Source organism: Nicotiana tomentosiformis, chromosome 6, assembly GCF_000390325.3.
Source record: "Nicotiana tomentosiformis chromosome 6, ASM39032v3, whole genome shotgun sequence".
NCBI lineage: Eukaryota > Viridiplantae > Streptophyta > Magnoliopsida > Solanales > Solanaceae > Nicotiana > Nicotiana tomentosiformis.
The window spans coordinates 105814644-105837924 of record NC_090817.1 but is presented as its reverse complement, the minus strand read 5'-3'; the positions used below and the strand labels follow the sequence as shown (position 1 = coordinate 105837924).

The window sequence follows — 23281 nt, the reverse complement described above, 5'->3', positions numbered from 1 at the left end:
TAAAAATACCACCTGACACTGAAACTCTGATAGCCTCCATGGCCGACATCCGACCTCGTAGTAATAAAATATGCATGGTATGCTCGTGTAATCGTATGTCGTGAATACATATATATTGATGTAAAAGCATGACATACCCAACCAAATGCTAGCAATGGCGGTCTCTCCCGGTAGCTAACCGGTATCATATTGCCAACCTGTGGCCATCTGTACAATATATATAGTCTTTCGGGCAAATAGGCCCCTTACCTCCAATTATAGCTCGAAGTCCATGCATAATATGTCATGTATGATATGAACTTTGAATGCACATAATAGGCCATAACAAGAACTTAGCCAACCTTGGCTCATTGGTACTCTTATTCTCATAATCTCATAATCACCTTCGTATCACATACAAATGTCTCGTGGAACCTCATATCTTTTTTAATAAGTTTGAAAACTTAATTCGACTTTTAGAAAGATAACTTAACTCTGAATATGTTCATAAAAAGCTTAAGGTGCTTCACTTAGTCCTTATACCTGATTTCTTGATAATTAGTAAAAGAAAGTATTTCAAAAAAATCAAATGTTTTAGTAGTTTAAACATAAAAATTATATTTGAAAATTTTGAAATCGACGTGTCACTTTAGAGATTTTAAAATACACTTTAACAAGGAAGAAGGACTGATCGCAAATACTAAATGCCTTTATTTTTAAGTCACACAACCCAAAGACGAATAAGAATTCATATATATGGACATATATTTAAGAAAGCCGACAAAATGACATATATAGATGTCGAATACCCTTTTTAACCGAACGAGTGGAATATTAACCTAATAGCATCATGAAAATACTTCAGCTACGATACCAATGCCTTTCACAGAAGGTCTTTCTAGCAATAGAATAGTAAACTATCACATTTGGCATCTTAGGAATTTTTCAAAATTCGTGCTAAAAGAAAGGACGAAGCTTAGCCTTAACATACCTCTCCAATGAACGTCCGAATGACTGTAGTTCCTTCACGAAAGTTGTTCCTTACGTCCTAAGCTTCGAAACCACTATATATATGCAGCTTATACGCACATATAAACAGTTCATAAATAAGTTTAAATCGGCAGATTTGCCATATGACCCTAACTTGACGAAACGCCCGTAGAACTTTATAAAAACTATCATAAAAGAGTCCCGAGATGATTACCTTGGCATACCAAGTATAAATCCTGAAGAGCCAGTAAGAACAATAATTTCTTATCTTCCAAAAATAGCTCCAAACACAGCTAATAGAAGGGGAAAACGATTGCAAAGCGTAGAGATTGCGCTTCTAGGCACGGGGGCAAACTTTAACGATAGAAATCGTTAAAAACACACCTTAATCACTCAAGAATACCATGAAACCCTCTCTTAAGCTTTCTCACTATTTTGGGACGAAGATGAAATATTTTGGGGTCTTAAAAGTCGGATTTTCTGACTTATATCACTTATTTGACCTGACCCGGTTCGCAACCCGATTTCAGCTCGTAGACCTTCGATTTGGTAGGTTGTGGGTCCCATAACTCTTTATATATTGGGAGAAATGATCTGATACATTTGACCCAAAGTTTAGAAAATTTATTAGAGAAATTTACGATAACTTTTGCCGACCTTTATTTCGCAACTTGCTTGACTCCAAAACTTAACATGTGACCAGTGTGATATTATAATACCTCATAACACATTATTCTTAGCATATTATACACTCTTAGTCTTATCCCACAGGGTGCAAGTTAACTTAAACCTTCCGAACGCGCGGGGTGCTACCCGAGCCATTTCTTTAACCATGAACCTTTGTTTAAGGGATTCCTTTGACTTAAAGCTTTAGTTTAGTTCCTTGATATTACCACACATTTTCAGTCTTATTCTCCCAATATGCTATACCCAATCATATATACCTAATATAATCACGTCACGTTACGTATATTACGTAAGAGAAGAGAGAAACACCTGGGGTCTCACATAAGCAAAGAGCAAACCATTCCAGATTGTAGGCGAAAAAGGGTCATCTTTCTTGATGATTCAGAGTAAATTCATTGTAAGTCATCAATTTATATGCATGTAGAGTGGAACCAGAAGTCTAATGAAGTCAATAAAAATGATATTACTAAACGTAAACAGCATCACTAAAAGACAACAGAGTAAAAAAGGCAGATCGAGAACAGAGGTGCTCTATTTCTTGAAAATAGATAGAGAGACAGTCCATTCAACTACTACTACTACTGCCAAAAATAGTGAAGCCTAGTTAAAGGAGAATAGTATCTTCCTAAACCACTTGCCTAAAGAAAGTTAGCAAACTGTACTTCAATTTGGCAAGCCAACAATATGACCACCGCATTGAGCACCTTAGTTGTCGAACAATGTTATATCACTGTCATTGTCATCATTAAAGAAAATATAGCCTACATCAATTGTTCTCTGCCAGAGTCCTACTATGAAACTGATTAATAGTAGCAGCATCTGGTACACTTTCAAATACATCATTTTTCGCATAACAAACTAAACAATCACTGAAAAATTCTTCATCAAATTTTTTGCACATTTCATTCTTGATGTTTCTCACCCAAGAGAAGGATCTTTCAACACTTGGACCAGCAACGAGAAGAATCAAAGTCAACTTCAAAAGCAAATAAACAAGTGGCCATGTTAAATCCAATTTTGTTTCAACCAACGCCTTGAAAAGATCACCAAGTCCCTTCAAGTTTGAGAACCTATTGTCAGATTGTCGCATGTAAACAATGTAATCATCAAGCTTGCTACTGAGTTCTTGAAACTTGTTGTCACCAAATTCATTTGGATAATATTTTGCTAATCTCATTATCTTGTCCTTGTCATAATTAGCAAAAGAATTTACTGGACTCAGACTAGCAATACCAAGAAGTAAATCATTATTCACTGTATCAAAGCACCTGTCAAGCTCCTGCAACTGCGAATCAATAGTAGCATCAAAAACTTCCACACGCAAGTGATGTGAATATGTGACGGTAGAGACCTTGCACTTCAACCTTCTAGGTAAAACATAAAGATCGTCCATTTTAGGAATTAAAATGTCATGTTTGACACAAAATGAAGAGACGTCATCCATCAGATGTTTCCATTCACCATCTCTCATCATTTGAAATTGTCTCTTTGTCGTGCCAACAAGTTTCATCGCATTTACAATTTCTTAATCTTTTTTTTGTAAAACTATGTCCAACTCCTTTGTGATCACCAGTACTTTCAACATAAAATGCAGCATATAAATGATTGTAGATCTCCAGAAGATCTTCTGCCCATATTCTCTCAGGAGAGCGTAAACTTGCAATAACTTCTAATACATGAACAACTGATGAAAATATAGTAATGACGCTAAGCAATGCTTTAAAATGAAATTCCAAAGGAGCATCACCTAATCTTTCAAACTCATACTTCTGACTGGAGTCTCGCCAAGTCAGAACTTTACCAAAATTAAGCAATTCTTTCAATTTTTCATCTTGATTTTCTTGTGAAATAGTTTGGCGCTCAAAAGAAGCTCCTATCACATTCAGCATAAAAGTGAGTATAGCAAAAAATCGACCAACATCACATTGTCTTTTAGCAACGGTTACAAATGTGAAATGTAGTGGTTGGGAAAAGCAATGAGTGCAATTCGCCGACGGGTTATCTTGCAAAATCAATGTCTTAAGACCATTGATCTCTCTTTGCATGTTAGTATCTCCATTATAACCTTGTGCACGCATCTTAGATATACTCAATGAGTAACCCATAAGCAAAGAATCTACTTTTTCTTTCATAGATTGTGCAGATTGATCAATAACTTGAATAATACCAATGAAACGTTCCATCAGAATACCCTTTTTGTCAACATACCGCAAAATAGTTGTCACTTCTTACTCATCACAGACACCCTCCCATTTATCGACTAATAATCCAAAATAATCTCCACTTAAGTCTTCAACAATGGTTTTAATAGTTTCCTTTGCACAAGCATTCACAATGTCTTTCAGGAAACTTGGGGCAATCATGGTTCGATGCATTTCAGCATTTTCTAGTATAACTCTTCCCACATCATGAACAATGTGATGCCCGTAAAATTGCAAAAGCGCCTCAAAATTACCTTCTCTTTCCAAAAGTTTTTTCTCTTCATCGGCCAAAAATGACCATCCATGTTTTAAAATGAACCTTGCGACATCAATTGAAGTATTTAAGAGAATTAGATACTCACTTTTGGCTTTCTCAGAGTCATTATAATTAGCTAAGTTCAAAAGAGCAAAATGACTGAAATCAGTATCACTATGATCTTCTGGAGATGGTGGTAAATTTGCTAATGTAGAGCTGGAGTTAAAACTGGATGAGGCCGATCTAATCCAATTCTCGTTATATTTATCCATCTCGACAGTAACTTCCTAGAAAAATAGGAGTTCAATCATTCAGACAACTATTTCAAAGATATTCATCAATCACATTTGATAATGAATAATTCAAAGACTTATTTCAAAATATTCAAATTTAATAGTACAATTTATTATCAACAATAAACCACTAAATGAGTAATTCGTTGCTCCTAGTTGTGTATACGGCTTCTTCCTTGCCATATCTTTGGCATCATTTAAAATACTAAAACAATTCAAGTCCTTTTAGCTTTCAACCACTCTTTTCGGATTTTTCATAAAACAACAGGTAATAATTGTATGATTTTTGTACAAAAGAATAACCTGATTCACCCTAGAGTTCTACCAAGAGGGAAAAATAGGATAATATTGTTTACAAAAGTTCATGCATTCAGAGATAAAAAGAAAAATAAACTTGCAGTTGACTAAACACAACCTACCAACTCAAAGAAAAAAAATCCTCTAAAGATAGAGAAACTATAAAAAAAATACTCGACATTTTCCAGTAATTGAAAAACAGAATTACTTTACCAAGAATCGGAATGTAGACTAAACGAGCAAGCAGAATTACAGTACCAAATCGAGCTAGGTGGCTGAAGAAGTAGTACTTCTCTTTGCTGCTTCCCCACCGTTGTGGACTACTTTTGCTTGTTTCTTTGCTTTTTTTCAATTGACTAGGGTTTTATTCCATCCTCTATTCTCCCACTCTCTTTTTTCTTTCTTTTCCCCTTTTCTTACTTACTCCGTTTTTGTAAATTGTTTTGACTTGACTCTTGAGTAGTGCATCAAAACCCTTAATTGATGCGAAGTGAAATTGAAGCTGCTTCAGAAGTGATACCTTGGGCTTGCATAGTAGTACATGTAAGTTAAGTTAGTTAAATAGGCAAGGGAGTTATAGTTCAGGTTAAGTGCAAATGAGTCCCATACTAGTTTAAGTATAAGTTTGAGGTATTTACACATTAGTCCTGTTAGATATTAATTTTAATTACTTATAGTCCAATAGAGTTTGTTATGCTAGCTTGTCTTTCAGCTGATAGTGGAAGCATATACCCCTCTGTATTCAGACACTAAAATTATCAATTGAAGAATTATCATTTATTTTCTAAGTCTTCTTCTTCTTAGCTCTAGATTTTCTATTGAAACCCTAGTTGTCGCAACAGTGGTATCAGAGCAATTTTTCGACTCTGTGGATAAATATTAACGGAGATGAATGAAGTGATGAATATGCTGCAGAAGATGTCCATTGATATGTCCAGCTTCGTATCTAGACAGAACTAGCTTGAAGCTAACCAGGAATAAAGCTGTATAAATCAGGAAGAAGCTCTGAGCGAAATTAGAGAGGTACTCAACGAGGTCATTCATGGAGGCAAGAAACCTGAACGAGACAAGAATGTGAGCTGCACTGGAGAGGAGTTGTATTCTCCAAACGATAAACCCTTCGAGTTTGGTGAGTTAGCTACCCCCTCCACCGCCGGAATTAGCGATTCTATAGGGGTCAGTAGGAATGTGGTGTCAACTACTTTCCCTATTATTAATGAATCAATACAAGCATCGCGACTCCCTCAACAAGCTGGTTCTAGCCACTCTTCCTCAATACCAATTATCGACAGACTTATTGCCCCAAACAACCAATTCCAATCACCCATGAACTAACCCACACCATTTCACACCCAAAGCTTTCAGCCAACTCCCTCATCACTGATGAGAACTAACCAGATTCCTCCACAACCCTATATTGGTCCACCTGACTTGAGCAGACCTTCACACACAAGCCAAAATCTGCTTCAAGGAACCTTCAACAATAACCAAATACTTTACCATTACCATGGCAATAACATGCCTTATCCTCCAGCTTATAACTCACCAAACACTCATATGCCACCTTCCTTATATCATCAACATCCTTATGTACCACAACCACCAACACTACCACCCTATCAAAACACACATGCAGTTAATACTCAACAAATAACCCATAATAACCATACTATTCCCTTACCTAGAATTCCATTCACCAAATACTCTAAAGTCGAATTTCCTAAATTTGATGGTGAGAATCTGAGAACCTGGCTGTATAAGGTAGACCAGTTCTTTGTTGATGAAGAAGTCACTATACAACAAAGAATGAAGTTGGTGTCCCTACATTTTGAAGGATATGCACTTTAATGGCACCTGGGTATATGAGGATTATAGGACAATTGCTATTGCCTAGCTGGGAGGAGTATATCTGGGCTATATGTGATAGCTTTGGTGCTGAGTACTCAGATCCAATGACAGAAATTATGAACATCAAGCATACAGGCACTGTAAAGGAATATCAAAAGGCTTTTGTTGGGGTAATGGCTAGACTAGATATCTCAGTAGAACATGCCATCAGCATTTTCCTGCATAATCTTAAGCCAGAGTTGAGTCATGTAGTTAAGGTGGGGAATCCAGACATCTTACCTCAAGCATACTACCTGGCCAGGCTCCATGAGGCCAGTTTTTCTACTTAAAGAAAGTCTATCAAGACCTCATAATCAGGTGTTTCTTGGAATAAAGGGCACAGCTCAGGGAATCTGCAAAGAAACAGTAACAATGTTCTCATGAGACCTATCACAACTAATCTAGAAATACAAAAAGAAGGAGACTCACTGATGCAAAAATGGAGGAAAAAAGAGCCCAAGGACTATGCTTCTTCTGTGATGAGAAGTATGTAGCAGGACACAAATGTCAAGCAAAAAGGCAGCTGTTTCCTTAGAATTAGAAGGTGTTGGAGTGATAGAAGAAGAATAACATGAGAAGGAGCCAATAGTGGAGGAAGAGGAAGAGAAAACAATGGCAGTGGAACCTCTGGAGAACTGTGCAATATCACTACAAGCCTTGAATGGAATAATGGGGTACCAGACACTAAGACTTAGAGGGTTTACAGAACAACAACATCTGGAGATATTCATAGACTGTGGATCCATACACAATTTTATAGATCAGGATACAACAAAGAGACTTGGGTGCAAGATTAGCAAAATAAAACCTCAATTAGTACAGGTTGCATATGGAAGAGAAGTGCCAACATATAGCATATGCGAAGGATTCCAGTGGTTGAGGCAAGGAGCTGTGTTTCAGGATGACTTCTTAGTGTTTTCCATTGGAAAAAGTGATGTAGTTCTTAGTATCCAATGGTTATAACCCTTGGAGGACATCGAGTTCAATTTCAGAAAGTTGTTGATTGAATTTGAATACAAGGGGAAGTTGCTTATCTTAAAGGGAGTACAACCTAATTTCAAGACTGTTAAGGCTAAGTCACTAGAGAAAATGGTATTTGAGGGAACACAATTCTTCATGATTAAGGTTCAGGAAGCAGAAGCTAAGGTTTCTAAGATAATGGAGAGCAAGGTAGAAGAGCAACTTGTAAAAGTTAGAGAAGTGCTTGATAAATATGCAAAGGTTTTTGGGGAGCCAACCCAATTACCACCTTCCAAGGGGGGTTTTGAACATTACATTCCCCTATTAGAAGGCACAGCACCAGTAAATTCAAGACCCTACAGATACTCACCCCTCCAAAATGATGTCATTGAGGCTATGATTAACGAGATGCTGAACCAAGGAATTATCCAATACATTTCAAGTCCTTATGCATCACATGTAGTACTAGTGGGGAAAAAGAATGGCTCTTGGAGATTATATGTAGATTATAGAGCATTAAACAAGGCAATTGTGAAGGATAAGTTCCAAATTCCAATCATAGAAGAGTTACTAGATGAACTAGGGGATCTCAGGTTTATTCTAAAATAGACTTAAGGGCAGGCTATCACCATATAAGAATGGCAACCTCAGATATCCCTAAAATAGCCTTCAAAACACACTTTGGTCATTATGAGTATTTGGTCATACCATTTGGCTTGACCAATGCACCCTCAATCTTCCAAAGACTGATGAACCACAACTTTCAGGATCACCTCAGAAAATTCATTCTAGTCTTTTTTGATGACATTTTGATCTTTAGCAGGAGTTTGAAGGAAGACATACAATATCTCAGGATGGCATTTCAATTACTTGTACAATATCAGATATTGGCCAAGAAGAGCAAGTGCGTCTTTGCTTCTAAAAGAGTAGAGTACCTAGGACATTATATCTCAGCACAAGGGGTGTCCATTGATCCCGGAAAAGTGGAAGCTGTGAGGTCCTCGTCTGAGCCACAGTCTGTGACATAATTGAGAGGAATTTAGGGCGTTGTAGGGTACTACAGGAGGTTCATCAGGGTCTATGGGGTCATTAGCAAATCTCTCACTGACATGCTTAAAAAAGACAGCTTTGTATTGAATGAAGAGGCCAAAGAAGCTTTCAAACAACTTAAGAAGGCATTAACTACAACACCAGTCCTAACTCTCCCAGATTTTTCCCTAATGTTTGTGGTCGGGACTGATGCATGCAACATGGGCATTGATATTGTCTTAATGAAAAAAGGACACCCTATTACATTCCTTAGTAAGGGTCTCTCCAAAAGACATCAATCTTTGTCTGTTAATGAGAAGGAATTATTGGCTTTAGTGCTAGCTGTGAATAAATAGTCACAGTATCTAACGGGTAGACCCTTCATAGTAAAGACAGACCAAAAGGCTCTCAAGTTCATATTGAAGCAAAAGTTACACAAAGGAACTCAACTCAATTGGATCACTAAGCTCATGCAGTTTGACTTTGAGATTGAGTACAAGAAAGGGAAGGAAAATAAAGCAGATGATGCTTTATCAAGACTTCCTCTGGTCAAATTGGCTGCAATGACACTGTCAACTATGAAAACTAACCTATTGAAGTTGATAATGAAAATCTGGGATAATGATGAAGAATTAGCAACATTAATTCAGGCATTAAAGGAGAAGGGAACTGAGATTACCAATTACATCTTCATCTGCGATCAACTAAGAAGGAAGGGAAGACTGGTAGTAGGTCCTGATAAACAACTGAGAAAGGATATACTACAGCTTTGGCATGACGCCCCAGCAGGAGGGCACTCGGGCATTGACAATACTTACAGAAGATTAACAACACTTTTCTGGTGGAAGGAAACGAGAGAAGAGGTTCAGAACTATGTGAAAACATGTGATATATGTCAAAGGCATAAATATGATAATGCTCCTTATCCTGGGCTATTGCAGCCTCTCAAGATTCCAGCAGCAGTATGGAGTAGTATAAGCATGGATTTCATAGAAGGGTTGCCTAAATCAAAGGGAAAAACTGTGATTTGGGTGGTGGTAGACAGACTCACAAAATATGCCTATTTCATTAGTCTTTCCCATCCTTACTCTGCTCATGATATAGCTAAACTCTTCATGGAAAATATTTACAAGCTGCATGGGGTGCCAGAAGACATTACCAGTGATAGAGATCCAATTTTTACCAGTAAGGTCTGCCAGGAACTGTTCTCTATGATGGGAGTAACTTTGAACATATCTACTGCCTACCACCCCAAACAGATGACCAGACATAAGTGGTAAATAGATGTCTAGAGACTTATTTGAGGTGTTTTTGCTCAGACTTTCAGACTGATTGGGCTCAATTCCTGGTATCAGCTGAATGGTAGTATAACACCACCTTCCATATCTCAATTCAGAGTACACCTTGTGAGGCTTTATATATGTAAGTGGTGATTCAAGATTAGAAGAGATAGATATAAGTCTGCTGACTCGTGAATTAAAAGGATAACTACTAAGGTATCATCTTAAAAGAGCACAACAGAGGATGTTGGCTCAAGCCAACAAGCATATGTCTGATAGACAATTTAAAGAAGGAGATTGGGTTTACCTAAAAATTCAACCATACAGACAAATTTTCATGTCGGGTAAATATTTTTCTAAGTTATCTTCTAGATACTATGGACCTTACCAGGTCCTACAAAAGGTAGGAGTTGTAGCTTATTAACTGTCACTTCCTCCTCAACTTCTCCTACATCCAACCTTCCACGTCTCCCAACTCAAGTCCTACCATGAACTCCCAGCAACCATTTCTCATCCCTTAGTTATAGACCTGTCAAGCCCATATTGTCCACAACCTGAGAAGATTTTGGAGGTGTATGATTCAAAAAGGAAACAAGGCAGTAGCTCAAGTTTTAATCCAATGGAAGCAATTACCTGTAGAGTCTGCTACGTGGGAAGATTATCAAGCTCTGAAGATGCGCTTTCCTGCCTTTCTTCCGTGAGGACAAAGAAGATGTTAACAAGGGAGAACTGATGCGAAGTTAAATTGCAGTTGCTTCAAAAGTGATACCTTGGACTTGCGCAGTTGTACATGGAAGTTAAGTTAGTTAAATATGCAAGAGAGTTATAGTTCCGGTTAAGTGCAAATGAGCCCCATACTAGTTTAAGTATAAGTTTAAGGTATTTATACATTAGTCATGTTAGATGTTAATTTTAATTACTTATAGTCCAATAGAGTTAGTTATGTTAGTTTGTCTTTTAGCTGATAGTGTAAGCATATACCCCTTTGTATTCAAACACTGGAATTATCAATTGAAAAATTATCATTTATTTTCTTAGTCTTCTTCTTCTTAACTCTAGATTTTCTCTTGAAACCCTAGCTGCCGCAACATTAATCCATTTCAAAAACACAAATTTTCCACTAAAATTAACTATTATAGCAAATTCAACAATTTTAAGTTTATCGCGGAGTAGCATTCTTCGTTCATTGCAAAGTAGAAGATGTGATTGAGGTAGTGCTCAAAAACAAAAATTTGGATATTATATTTGTTAAACCCTTAAAATGGATAACAATTAAATTTGTATGCGATTTAAAGGATATGTGGTTTAATTTAATACAAATGATCAAAGAACAGTAAATAGTTGAACTGAAATGAGATAAAACGATCAAACCAAAGTGACGTAGTAATTAAGCCTTGTATATTGAAGAACACTTAACACAATTGATGAGAGCCAAAGTAAATTTTATTGCGTGTTATGCAACAGTCCATAGAAAATGATGGGGTCCTCCTCTTTATATAGTAGAGGAGATCCAACCCCAATACAAGTCTAAATAAGGTAAAAATCTTTTCTTCCTTTTTTCCCACGAAAATAAGATCTGCAACCAATATCGAGCGTGATTTGCACCGCAATACCCGTCTGATGGAGGATATTTCGGCTCCTCGTTTGCCTCCTTTAACCGCCTTTTCTTTACTCTCGATTCTTCATCTCACTCGAGCTTGATTTCCTTCGGGTTCAGCCGTGCTCGAGACCCGTTATATCATTCGTCCGTTCTTGGTTTCGATATGTAGGTGTCATAGGTCTCGCCCGAGCCAGTAACTAGCAACATCGTTCCTCGTTTCATAACAGGAAATCGGGGTAACTCTATCCTCGATTTTACTCGTGTACAATGTTATATTTTAACAAATATATTTTTAATGGACATATTCAAGATAATTGAAATTTATAGTAAGGTTAGTGTTTATATACGATTCAGCCTTACTACATTAAAGAGATCATTCATAGTAGTATTTGATTTCAACATTTACGAGTTTTAAAAAATAATATTTTAATATGATACGACACAATTTAAATTTGAATGTGTTGAAGATAAAAATTTGGGCTTACCATTCAGCTGCAACTTTAGACAACGTCATCTGGTATCAATTCCCACCACTTTCTTTCAGTTTAAGTCCAATGAGTTTTTATCTTTTAACATGATTTGATGTGCAAAATAAATAGAATACACAATTGAAAGAATATTTTGTCAAAAGGATGTAATACAAATTGGATGCAGGTCTATATATGGGCGCGTGCTTGATATAAGTTCGCGAGTACTTTTGACTTCTCATACTCGCCAAAGTCTCTTAGAATTCTAGAGAACCAAGTTCATGATCTGACATAGGATAAAAGATACACATCAATAACATAGCAAAGTTTTTTCTTTACATCACTTGTCGTATATGGTGAATGAATAAAATGAATTCAGTGAAGCAGTCTCTTGAAGCACAAAAGGAAATTACTATATACATGGATATATATTACATAGATATATACATATTCACTGGAGTATCCCTCCCCTCTCCCAATATAGAAAAGGTAGAAAATCATATGTTTCAAATGCTTCCTCAAACCAAACAAATATTTAATTTCCATGTCACAATTTAAATTAGCATTGCTAAGATAAAATTAATTTATGTGGAACTATCATTAATAGTTGGATAGAATAATACACTTCCAATCGGTTCGAAGAGAAAAGGATATATACAGAACCATATATAAAGGTTCACTTTCCCCCTCCACGTATATTGGAGCGAGAACGAGCGATTTTTTTAAATATAGGACTGACTCACTCACCTAGTAATACGGTGGATTAATAACTTTAAACCGAGATGATGTAAAAGCTGAATGTTAGGAACGTGGAGGTGGCAGAGATGGAGATGGTGGATATGGTGCCGGAGGTTGAATTACAGTTCTATGGAGATGGTGGTGATTTAGACTGATGTGGTCGAGGTGGTGATACAGATTGAGGTGGTGGTGGCTTAAAATAATGCGGTCGAGGTGGAGGAAAACGATGTGGTGGTGGCTTAAAATGACGTGGTGGAGGTGGAGATGATCGAGGTGGTGGTGGTTTGTAATGGCGCGGAGGTGGTGGAGATAGTAATGGTGGAGGTGGTGATCTATACTTGGGAGGAAGTGGTGGGGATGGAGATGGAGGTGGAGGTGGAAATGGATATGGAGATGGAGACGGAGACGGAGAGACAGACGGCGATGGAGGTGGAGGTGGAGATGATCGAGGCGGAGGCGGAGATGGAGACGGAGAAGGAGGTGGAGATGATCGAGGTGAAGGCGGAGACGACGATGGAGGTGGAGGCGGCGGCGGAGATGGAGACGGAGAAGGAGGCATAGAAGGTGGGATCAAAGGAATTGGAGGCAGAGGTGAAAGTGGAGATAGAGATGGTGAAGCTGAAGGTGATGAAACCCGTAATGATTCGTAACTGTGTGGAGGTAATGAAATGGCATTTATGGATAGCACATAATCTAAAGATACACCAGCGGCTATAAAGCAAGAAGTTAAAGCAAAAACAACATGGAACCACAGGACAAAATATTGTGGGATTCTCATAGTTCTATGCTTATAACTTTGATTGTATTTAGCAAGGTTCAAGAAGGGGTTGGCTTTATATATGGAATATAATACTCCAGTAACAAAGGCATGGATGTTCGTTTAAAACTCTCAAACAATTCCTTATAAAACTAGTTTAATTGTCACTCATTTGATTCGTGTCTCCTTATAAATTCTTTCCTCTTTTTTTTTTTTTTGGTTATATGTATTCGACAGAGTAATTTGATTATTCTTTACCTTTTTTCCATTTAAAGAGACAGTAAAATAGCTTTAAAGTTTCATATATGTAGGCAAAGGCATTCTGTTAATCACATTGAAGGAATGAAAAGGCAGACCAATGTCTAATCAATTATCACTTCTCAGGATGCTCATTTTCTTTTTGTTTTATTTTCTTTAATTATGTGGGTCAAAAATGAAACATCTCTTACTATTAAGTGTGTTTAGCCTTAAAAATGGATAACAATTGAATTTATACACAGTTTTAAGAATATGTGGACTAATTCAATACAAGTTATTAATAGCATTAGATGAGCAAATTAAAGATGGGATAAATGGCCAAACCAGTAGTAAGACCGAGTTCGGGTTCGATTATGATCCAAACAATTAGCATATCTTCGATTTGGAACCAAACACCTATGAAGGGCTTTGAACAAAACTAAGAACTTAGAATAATCTTTAGAAGCAGAGGAAACAAATGTATATTGCCTCGATATGTGTGTTATAGTGTCCCTAATAAAGTTTTACCCCAAGTACAATTCTAAAATAGGTAAAAATCTTTCTTTTCGCTAATCACTGATCTACCGCTGATACGAGCCGGGATTCACGCCGTGATATCCCTTTTTTAATCGTGCGTGGTCGTTTAGTACTTCTCCCCGAGGTCTTGGAACTCAAACCGGACCCGGGGGCGTGGTCTCGATGGCTCCGAGGGCATGCGTTTTTCTCGGGCCTTGATGCGAGAAGCTCCTGGCTTCGATTTTAATTTCTTGCAGTCATGTCCTTACTTCGTTTGCCTCACCGGAAAATCGGGGTACTCATTGGCCTCGGTTTACCCGTATACAGATAGTCTCCTCATTTCTCAGAGAGTAGGTTTGCCAAAAAGATGGGAAATGATTCTCTGGTTCCTTCCTCTATACGTTACAACGAAGGAGCCGAAACGTCCCAGCAGTCGCGTCGTTCTGACTTCGGATACATGTCAATCATCGACTGGTTGCCCCCAAATGCGAAGTGTCGCCTACTTTCCTATAAAAGCTTCCATCATTTGTTCTTTTTCTACTTTTCGACTAAGCTTTTACCTTCGAGCTTCCCAGCCATCATCAATTCTTTCAAACCTTCATACTTTCATCTTTTGATCTTCAAATCTTCATAATAGTTCTTAGATTCTTGTCCAGGTGTTCTTAAATTCTTCATATCCCTATGTTCAGCCTTCAAACTTATTCTTCCAAACCTCCATACTTCTTCTTCAAATCTTCCAAATCTTACCAGCCAACAATAAATAAAACTTCCAAGTGAGTTCCCCAACAGGTTGCCTCTTCATCTTCCCAACTGGTTGTTGGTACTAAGGCGGTCGATCCTGAAATAGTTGTCCTCGAGGCGGCTGCTCCCGACGTGGCTGTCACCGAGTCGGCAGCCGCCGAATCGGCTCTCGAGTCCCCTTTGAAAATATTTATTCCCGGGGGTTATTCTTTTGCGGATGACTTTAAGGTTGAGAAACCCTCGTCCAAGCAGGACCGGGGTGAAGGAGAATCAAGGTACATATGCTCCATGACCAAAGACGTACTTCCCGTGGTCCGAGGGGACTTTAATTGGGGAGGTAAGGACGTGGTAGTCCCCGGGTCCGAAGACGCTATTACTACCTACGTGGAGGGGTACTTAACTGTTTACACTTTTCCCTTTACACTGGGTCTGGTGGACCCAGTTGTTTAGATTTTTGTAAGATATACGAGGTGTGCTTGGGGAAAATCTACTCGTCTCTGTGGAAGATTGTGATCCTCATTCGCTACTTCGTGAATAAGACCGAGTCTCATCGGTTCACCATCGATCATCCACTCCATTTAAACAGTCCCGGAATCTTCCGAGGGGGACTAATCAATCTTACTCGTTGGGCCACCAAGGCCCCCTTTTCGAGCATTGATGAAGACCGAGACTAGGTCTGGCAGGGAGGCTTTGTTTGGGTGAAGATCGAAGACTTGATTCCTCCCGAGTTCATGCCATTCCCTGAGAAGTGGAATGCATCTCGTAAATGCAGCCTCTCCTTAAGCGTCAATATTTCTTCATTTTCTTTCCTTTCATTCACTCTTGTGATTGTGCAGATGTTGCCCGGGTTCCAAATGGGGTCCCCCCGGCTTAAGGAGTGGATCGAAGGCATCTGCAAACAGATGCCATACTTCGAGCTCTCATGGTGCAACTTTTCGAAGGGCCGGTAGGAGGCCCGTTCTCATAGTAAGGTTCCCCTTCAAATAGTTGTTATCGTGTCCTTAGCTCATAACATACTGACTTTTATCCTCTTTTTCTCTCTTTTTTATATAGGTTTGCCTAAGACCGTCGAGCTTAGGCCTTTGGAAGGGGACGAGGACGTGTCCGTTGATCCATCTGTTACAGGACAACCCAGGGCTGCCGCGGGGGAAAAAAGAAAATTATAAGAAAACCTTCGGGCTCCTAGGGCCCTGAGATGAAACCAAGAAAAGGGTGGCTCACAAGCCCAGGAAGAGCACCAGCTCCCGGGTGCAAGATTCCAATTCGCTTCTCCGACTCAGAGATGAGCCGGAAGAAGACGATATTTTCATTGCCCATAGATCGAACCCTCCCGGGGAGCAGGAGACAGCGGAAGGGGAGAATCGAGAGGTCGATATGAAAACCGGGGGTGGGACCCTCCGGGAAGCCAGCTCCGCTCCGAAGGAAGCACCCGGTATAATAGAAATTGCTAGGACGCCTTCCTACACCGAGTCCATGCTCGAGGAAGCCCAAGTAGGGAAGGAGAAGTCCAATGAAGGGATACATCGTCGGAAGCTGGTGGGCCGAGTTCGAGCCCAAAACTAGTTAATCAGTTCCCTGCTCTAAGTGTGGACCCCGATTGCAGGAGATTGGTTATCCTCACTGTTCCTAAGGATGCCCAGGTTTTATCCGCTCTTGTGGGAGTAGCTAGTCACCTATGATGCCTGATGATCGAGGAGGACCAGTCAAAAATGAATGAGGTGGACGTGCCCTGTCTTTTCAACGAGGCGCAATATGCACTGAACCGGGTAGGGCGTCATTACGTCTTTTTGAGTTTCACGTAGGTTTGGATATTTCTCATGGTTTTCTTTGTTTTGCAGGCCTCGATACTTCATCATGAAATCTTCCTCTAGTACCATGTCGAGGTCAACCAACTCGAGCTTGAGCTCAAGGAGCAGGCTCAGAAAAGGGATACGTACAATCTCCTCAGTGAGCAACAAGATGGGGTCATTAAAGACCTTCGGGCCAAGCTGGATAGCGCTCAGAAATAAGCATCGGTCCTGAGGTGGGAGCATGCCGACTTAGCTGAAAAGGCAAAGGTCTTTGAAGTAATAAATAAGGAACTAGTCGTAGTGGCTAACGACAAAACCTCGCAGGTCCAGCAGAAGATCAACTAGATCGATCATCTCCGAAAGGAGATGGACGAGATCTAAGTCATGGCTGATGGGTGGAAGAGCAAGATGGATATGCTGGCCTCAGATAAGGAAACCTCCCAGGAAAATTTGTCTTCGGTGGAGGTTTAGCTTCGGGTGGCGACGGAGAAAGCTGATAAATGGGCTCAGCTAAATGAAGATCTCCGAGCAGAACTGAGCTCGGCCGCCGCTGAACGGGATGCCCTTGGTAAAGAGATCGAAGCAACGAGGTCTAAACTGGAGACAACCTCTACCAATGCTGACGAAATGGTGGCCCACTACAAGGCCGATGTCGAAGCACCCGAGGCCCTCCTGAAGACCAATGCCGAATATATGAGGCGGCTATCTCGAAGGGAGACCTTCGAAGAGATCTATGTCCGAGGCTTCGACCTGTTGTCCGAGATTAAGGAGGCTAAAATACTTGAGGCCGAGGAGAAGAAACTATCTGAGCCCAAAGGTGTGGAGGGCTCAGAAGGCCCCGATGGTTCTGGTGACGAATCGGGCTCCAATGAAGATCAGGCGTGAATGCCTCAGAATCTTTTAGTTTTTGTGTCATGTCAATATTTTTAGTTCATTTTGAGGCCGTTTTTGTTGGGCCTTTGTAAAGATATTCGAGAATATATAAAATTTCCCCTTTTGGCAATTTCAATTTTTTTAGTATCTTTTCATAATTTCTATTCTTGCGAATATTTCTCATGCATAAGCATAGAATCAAATGTAGTAATAAGTTGTTTGTTTTTTGGAGGTCCAAATACAACCTGACCTCAATGCAATTTTTACTTGTCTTTTAGGGTTAGGCACTACCTAATAGACTTTATGCTTCCGGGTTGTGATAACCAGAGTTATCCAAACTTTTTTCGGATTACAGTCCCCGAGTGGGAGTTGCCCTTGGGCTCGGATAGGGGTAGCCCTTGGGCTTGATAGTCCCCGGTTATGGATAGCCCTTAGGCTTGATGCTTTAAAAGGCAATAGTATGTAATAACAAGGTGGAAACTTTCTTTCGTTTCTGTGTAAAGTACATGATTGAAAACGTGTAAAAGCATTTATTATGGCTAAGGTGGCCTATGCAGGCACAGTTCACTTGACCGTTTGGACCTTAACATAAATCCTAACCACCTAGTCTAGGCTGTTCGAGCACAAAGTTTCCTTCTTTCCTTGCTAAGAAGCTTGAGGATGATGGGCCCCAGTATTCGAGGTCGATCTTGAGAGGGCTCAAATACTGTTGATGCGACCATTGACTCCGATTTAAAATCGGTCTTCGAATATAAGTTAGCACGATTTACTATTGCCTAATTTAAAACCTTGCAGAAAAACCTATTTGGGACAAAACCGGTGCAAGGGATAAAGAGTGCAACGCGTGCTTTCAGACCTAATAGTCATATTCTCTTTTGGTGGTTGCCTGCAAGTGTTAATCCGATTCGTAATGTTATAAAATGATAAATGAGAGCATACCTTAGCAGTAGTACCGCTTTAAGTGCGTCACATTCCAATTGTTCAGTAACTGTGCACCGTTTCCCGCTTCGAGTTCGTACAAGAATTTACCGGTAATCCCGATGACTCGATACGGTCCTTCCCAATTCATCCCCAGCTTCCCCTCGTTCGGGTTCCAGGCGTGCAGTGTTACTTTTCATAACACCAAATCCCCAATATTTAAGTGTCGGAGGTTGGCTCTTCGGTTGTAATACCTTTATATCCGTTGTTTCTGGGCTGCCAATCGGAGGAGGGAGGCCTCACGCCTTTCATCCAATAGTTCCAGGCTTGTGTTCATGGCCTCACAGTTTGATTTCCGGTCTCATATCGGAACCTGAGGCTCGGCTATCCCACTTCGACCGGTATTAGTACTTCGGCACCATAGACTAATAAAATGGGAGTGGCCTCGATACTAGATTTCGAGGTTGTACGGTATGCCCACGAGACATCGAGCAAAATTTCCTTCTATTTTCCTTTGGCATCGGTCAATCTCTTCTTTAGGTTTTGAAGTATGGTCTTATTTGTTGATTCCGCATTTCCGTTCCCCCAAGGGTGATAGGGAGTTGACAAGATCTTTTTGATCTTGTGATCTTCAAAAAATTTGTTCACCTTGCTGCCAATGAACTACTTCCTATTATCATATACTATCTCGGCCGGTATCCCGAACCTGCATAATATGTGGTCCCAAATGAATTCAACGACATCTTTTTCCTGGGCCTTCTCGAACGCTTGAGCTTCAACCCACTTAAAAAACTAATCGGTCATAAATAGTATGAATTGAGCCTTACCAGGTGCCCACAGCAGGAGACTGAAAATGTCTACTCCCCACTTCAGAAACGACCAAGGTGACAAGACCGAATGTAATAGCTCTCCGGGTTGATGGATCATCGGTGCGTGTCTCTAATAGTTATCGTATCTTCGTACAAAGTCCTTTGCATCTTTCTCCATGTCGAACCAATAATAGTCGGCCCTGATTATCTTACGAACCAAAGATTTTTCCCCCGAATGGTTTCCGCAGGTGCTTTCGTGAACTTCTCTCAAAACATATTCGGTATCTGCAGTCCCAAGCATATAGCGAGCAAGCTGTCGAATGTTCTTCGGAACAGAGTCCCTTTGGACATGCTGAACTTGGCGCCTTCATGCGTAGAGCTCTCGATTCTTTAGGATCTGAGGGCAACTTCCCAGTCTTCAAATAGTCTATGTATTTGTTTCTCCAATCCCAAGTTAAACTTTTTGAGTTTATTTCGGTATGGCCTTCCTCCACTACCGATTTCATGAGCTGTATGACCATCCCTGAGTTGAATTCATCGTCATGAACCGAATACCCCAAGTTAGCTAGAGCAACGGCCTCGCTATTTTGATCTCGGGGTACGTGATATAGGGTCCATTCCTTCAATTGATGCAGTGTTACCTGCTATTTGTCACATTCATTCCTCATTTACTTCGAACATCCCATTGACTTGATTTACCACAAGGAGGGGGTCGCACTTGGCTTCGAACACCTTGGCCCCAAGGCTTTTAGGCAATTCGATACATATAATCATGGCAACATACTCGACCTCATTATTAGTATATTTGACAGTTCTAATAGACTGCCTAACTACATTACCCGTAGGTGGCTTCAATACGATGCCGAGTCCGGACACTTTTGCGTTCGAGGAACCATCTGTAAAGAGGGTCCATACCCCCGAGGAAGTCTCCGAGGTTAACAACAATTTTTTTTTGACTTCGGGTATTAAGGTCGGCGTTAAGTCGGCCACGAAGTCTGCCAAAATTTGTGATTTGATGGCAGTTTGGGGTTGATATTCGATATCGTACATGATAACTTCTATGACCCATTTGGCCAACCAGCCGAGAGATCGGGTTTGTGCATTATGTTTCTTAGTGGGTAAGAAGTTATGACACATATGGGGTAGCATTAAAAATACGACTTTAATTTTCTGGAATTTTTCCAGGTGAGGATACCTTGTTTCAGCCTCGTCTAGAGTTCTACTAACATAATAGATAGGGAATTTCGTACCTTCATTTTCTCAGACTAGGACTGCACTTACCGCTACCTCGAATACCGCTAAGTACATGTATAGTTGTTCATCCGCCTTCGGAGTAGGAGCAAGGGTGGACTCGAAAGGTACCGTTTGAGTTCTTCCAAAGCTTGTTGGAATTCCGGGGTCCAAGAAAAGTTATTCTTATTTTTCAATAATGAGAATAACCGATGGCTCTTATCGGAAGACCTCGGTATGAACCGGCCCCAGAGCAGCTATGCACCTGGTTAGCCTATGAACGGCCTTGACATTATCCACCATGGTGATGTCTTCTATAGCTTTGATTTTATTGGGATTGATCTCAATTCCTCAGTTGGACACCGTGAATCCAAAGAACTTCCCGGATCCGACCCTGAATGCGCATTCTCTTGGTTCAGCTTATTGTATCTTTTCAGTATGTCAAAGGTTTCCTCCAAATGTTTTAAATGGTCCTCTGCTCACAAGGACTTAACTAGCATGTCGTCAATATAAAATTCCATTGATTTTCTTATTTATTCTTCGAACATCTGGTTTACTAGGCGTTGATAAGTGGCACTAGCGTTCTTTAGTCCGAATGACATTACGTTATAACAATAGGTGCCGAATTTAGTGATAAAGGAAGTTTTTTCTTGATCGCACGGGTCCATCCGGATTTGATTGGACTCAGAATAAGCATGAGTAAGTTGAGTATCTCGTGCCCGGCCGTTGCATTGATCATGCGATCGATGTTAGGCAAAGGAAAAGAGTCCTTGGGGTATGCCTTGTTCAACTCTTTGTAATATACTCACATTCTTAATTTATTCCCCTTTTTAGGCACTACTACTACGTTAGCCAACCAATACGGGTACTTAACTTCCCAAATGAAACCTATTTCAAGGAGTTTGGATACCTCGTCTTTGATGAATGCATTCTTGACTTCGAACTGAGGCCTCCTCTTTTGTTTAACCGGGTGGAACTTCGGATCCAAGCTCAGCTTATGAGTGGATATTTCTGGCAGGATCCTTGTCATATCAAGATGGGACCAAGAGAAACAATCTATGTTAGCTATAAGGAATTTAATTAGTTTTTCCCTGAGGTTGGGATTTAACCCTGTGCCCAGGTATATCTTCCGATCGGGCAAATGTTCGATCAATATGACTTGCTCTAGCTCCACGACCGTTGATTTGGTGGAATCGGAATCATCAGGGGTAATGAATGACCTAGGAACTCTGTAATCCTCATCCTCACTTGCTTTCTCCGGTTCGGTCGTGGCCGACGTCGGTGATTGCTATTTAGTTTCTTCCTTCATAACCGGCTATGTGTTCTTTGATGCCAAGAGTGCGGACATAGGGATCACCTTATCGACCGCGAACATTTATTTTGCGGTCGGATGCTCTCCGTAAACCATCTTGATCCCTCCCAGTGTGGGGAACTTCAGTGCCTGGTGTATTGTTGAGGGTACTACCCCCATGTTGTGAATCCATGTCCTTTTGAACAGAGCATTATATCTCATATCCCCTTCAATCATATAGAACTTCATTTCCAGAATGGTACCGACGGTGTTCACCAGCAGGGTTATCTCCCCTTTAGTAGTTTTGCATGCCATGTTGAATCCTTTTAAAACCCGGACTGCAGGCATTATTTGGTCTTGTAGATACAACTACTCTACAACCCTCGATCTAATGATATTGGCCAAGCTACCTGGATCAATTAACACACGCTTAACTGAAGATTTATTTATGAGTATAGATATTACCAATGTATATTATGCGGTTGCACGATGCCTTCAGCGTCCTCATCGTTGAAAGAAATTATCCCCTCCGGTATATAATCTCGGGCTCATTTTTCCCTTATGATGGACGCCTTAGTGCGTTTTAGCATTGGCCCCAAGGGGATGTTGACTCCACCAATGATCATGTTGATGACGTGCTGAGGTTCCTCTTGTTTGGTCTATTTGTTGGAGTCCCTATTCCTGAAGTGGTTTTAGGCTCGATCACTCAGAAATTTCCAGAGACGCCCGTTATTGAATAACCGGGCCACTTCTTCTCTTAGTTGTCGGCAGTCCTCGGTCCTATGGCCATGAGTGCCATGATACTTACACACCAGGTTAGGGTCTCTCTGGGTAGGGTCGTACTGTAATGGACTAGGCCACTTGGTTTCTTTGATGTGTCCGATGGTAGATATGATGTTGGCGGCATTGACATTGAAGTTATATTCCGATAAACCTGGTGTCTCTCTGGCCGTGAATGGCCTGTCGAAATCGTTTTTTATCATGAGTCCTCGGCTATTGTGGCCTTAATCTTTCCTTCTTTCATTTCTCCCAGGGTTACACCCATATCCGTTACCCCTTTGATCTCAGCTATATGGTTGATACCGGTCTCTGTTCGGTCTTGGTTCATGATCGACGACTCTCTTAGACCTGTCATTAGTTCTGATGGGATAAACGGACCTGGAGGGCCCCCCGAGGTGATCATCCTCGAATCTGATTTTCGATTGGTACCTATTATGGACGTCATCCCATGTTACAGCCGGGTATTCTATCAAATTCTGTTTCAGCTACTATAAAGCCAGGGAGCTTTGGGGGTTGAGTCTTTGAGTTAATGCCTGAACGACCCAATCGTCCCTAACCGGAGGCAGGTCCATTCATTCCATTTGAAACCTCGACACGAATTCCCTGAGCATTTCGCTATCTCTTTGTTTTACTTTGAAAAGGTTCAATTTTTTGGTCTCGACCTTGATGGACCAG

The 23281-nt window shown here is 40.3% G+C and overlaps 3 protein-coding genes across 3 annotated transcripts; all 3 read right to left on the bottom strand.

Moving 5' to 3' along the window:
* Nucleotides 1-2422: 2422 nt before the first annotated feature.
* LOC104121146 (uncharacterized) lies at nt 2423-3049 on the bottom strand. Its single transcript, XM_009633056.1, has one exon. The coding sequence runs from the start codon at nt 3047-3049 to the stop codon at nt 2423-2425; it is 627 nt and encodes a 208-aa protein (XP_009631351.1).
* A 64-nt stretch (nt 3050-3113) lies between these two features.
* LOC104121147 (uncharacterized) lies at nt 3114-3839 on the bottom strand. Its single transcript, XM_009633057.1, has one exon. It carries the CDS (start codon nt 3837-3839, stop codon nt 3114-3116), a length of 726 nt encoding a protein of 241 aa, XP_009631352.1.
* An 8478-nt stretch (nt 3840-12317) lies between these two features.
* Nucleotides 12318-16792, bottom strand: LOC104121148 (extensin-like). Its single transcript, XM_009633058.4, has 3 exons — nt 16697-16792; nt 13680-13743; nt 12318-13495 (listed from the first exon to the last, which is right to left on the bottom strand). The coding sequence occupies exons 1-3, from the start codon at nt 16790-16792 to the stop codon at nt 12792-12794; spliced, it is 864 nt and encodes a 287-aa protein (XP_009631353.2). The 3' UTR covers nt 12318-12791.
* Between the last annotated feature and the right edge of the window lie 6489 nt (nt 16793-23281).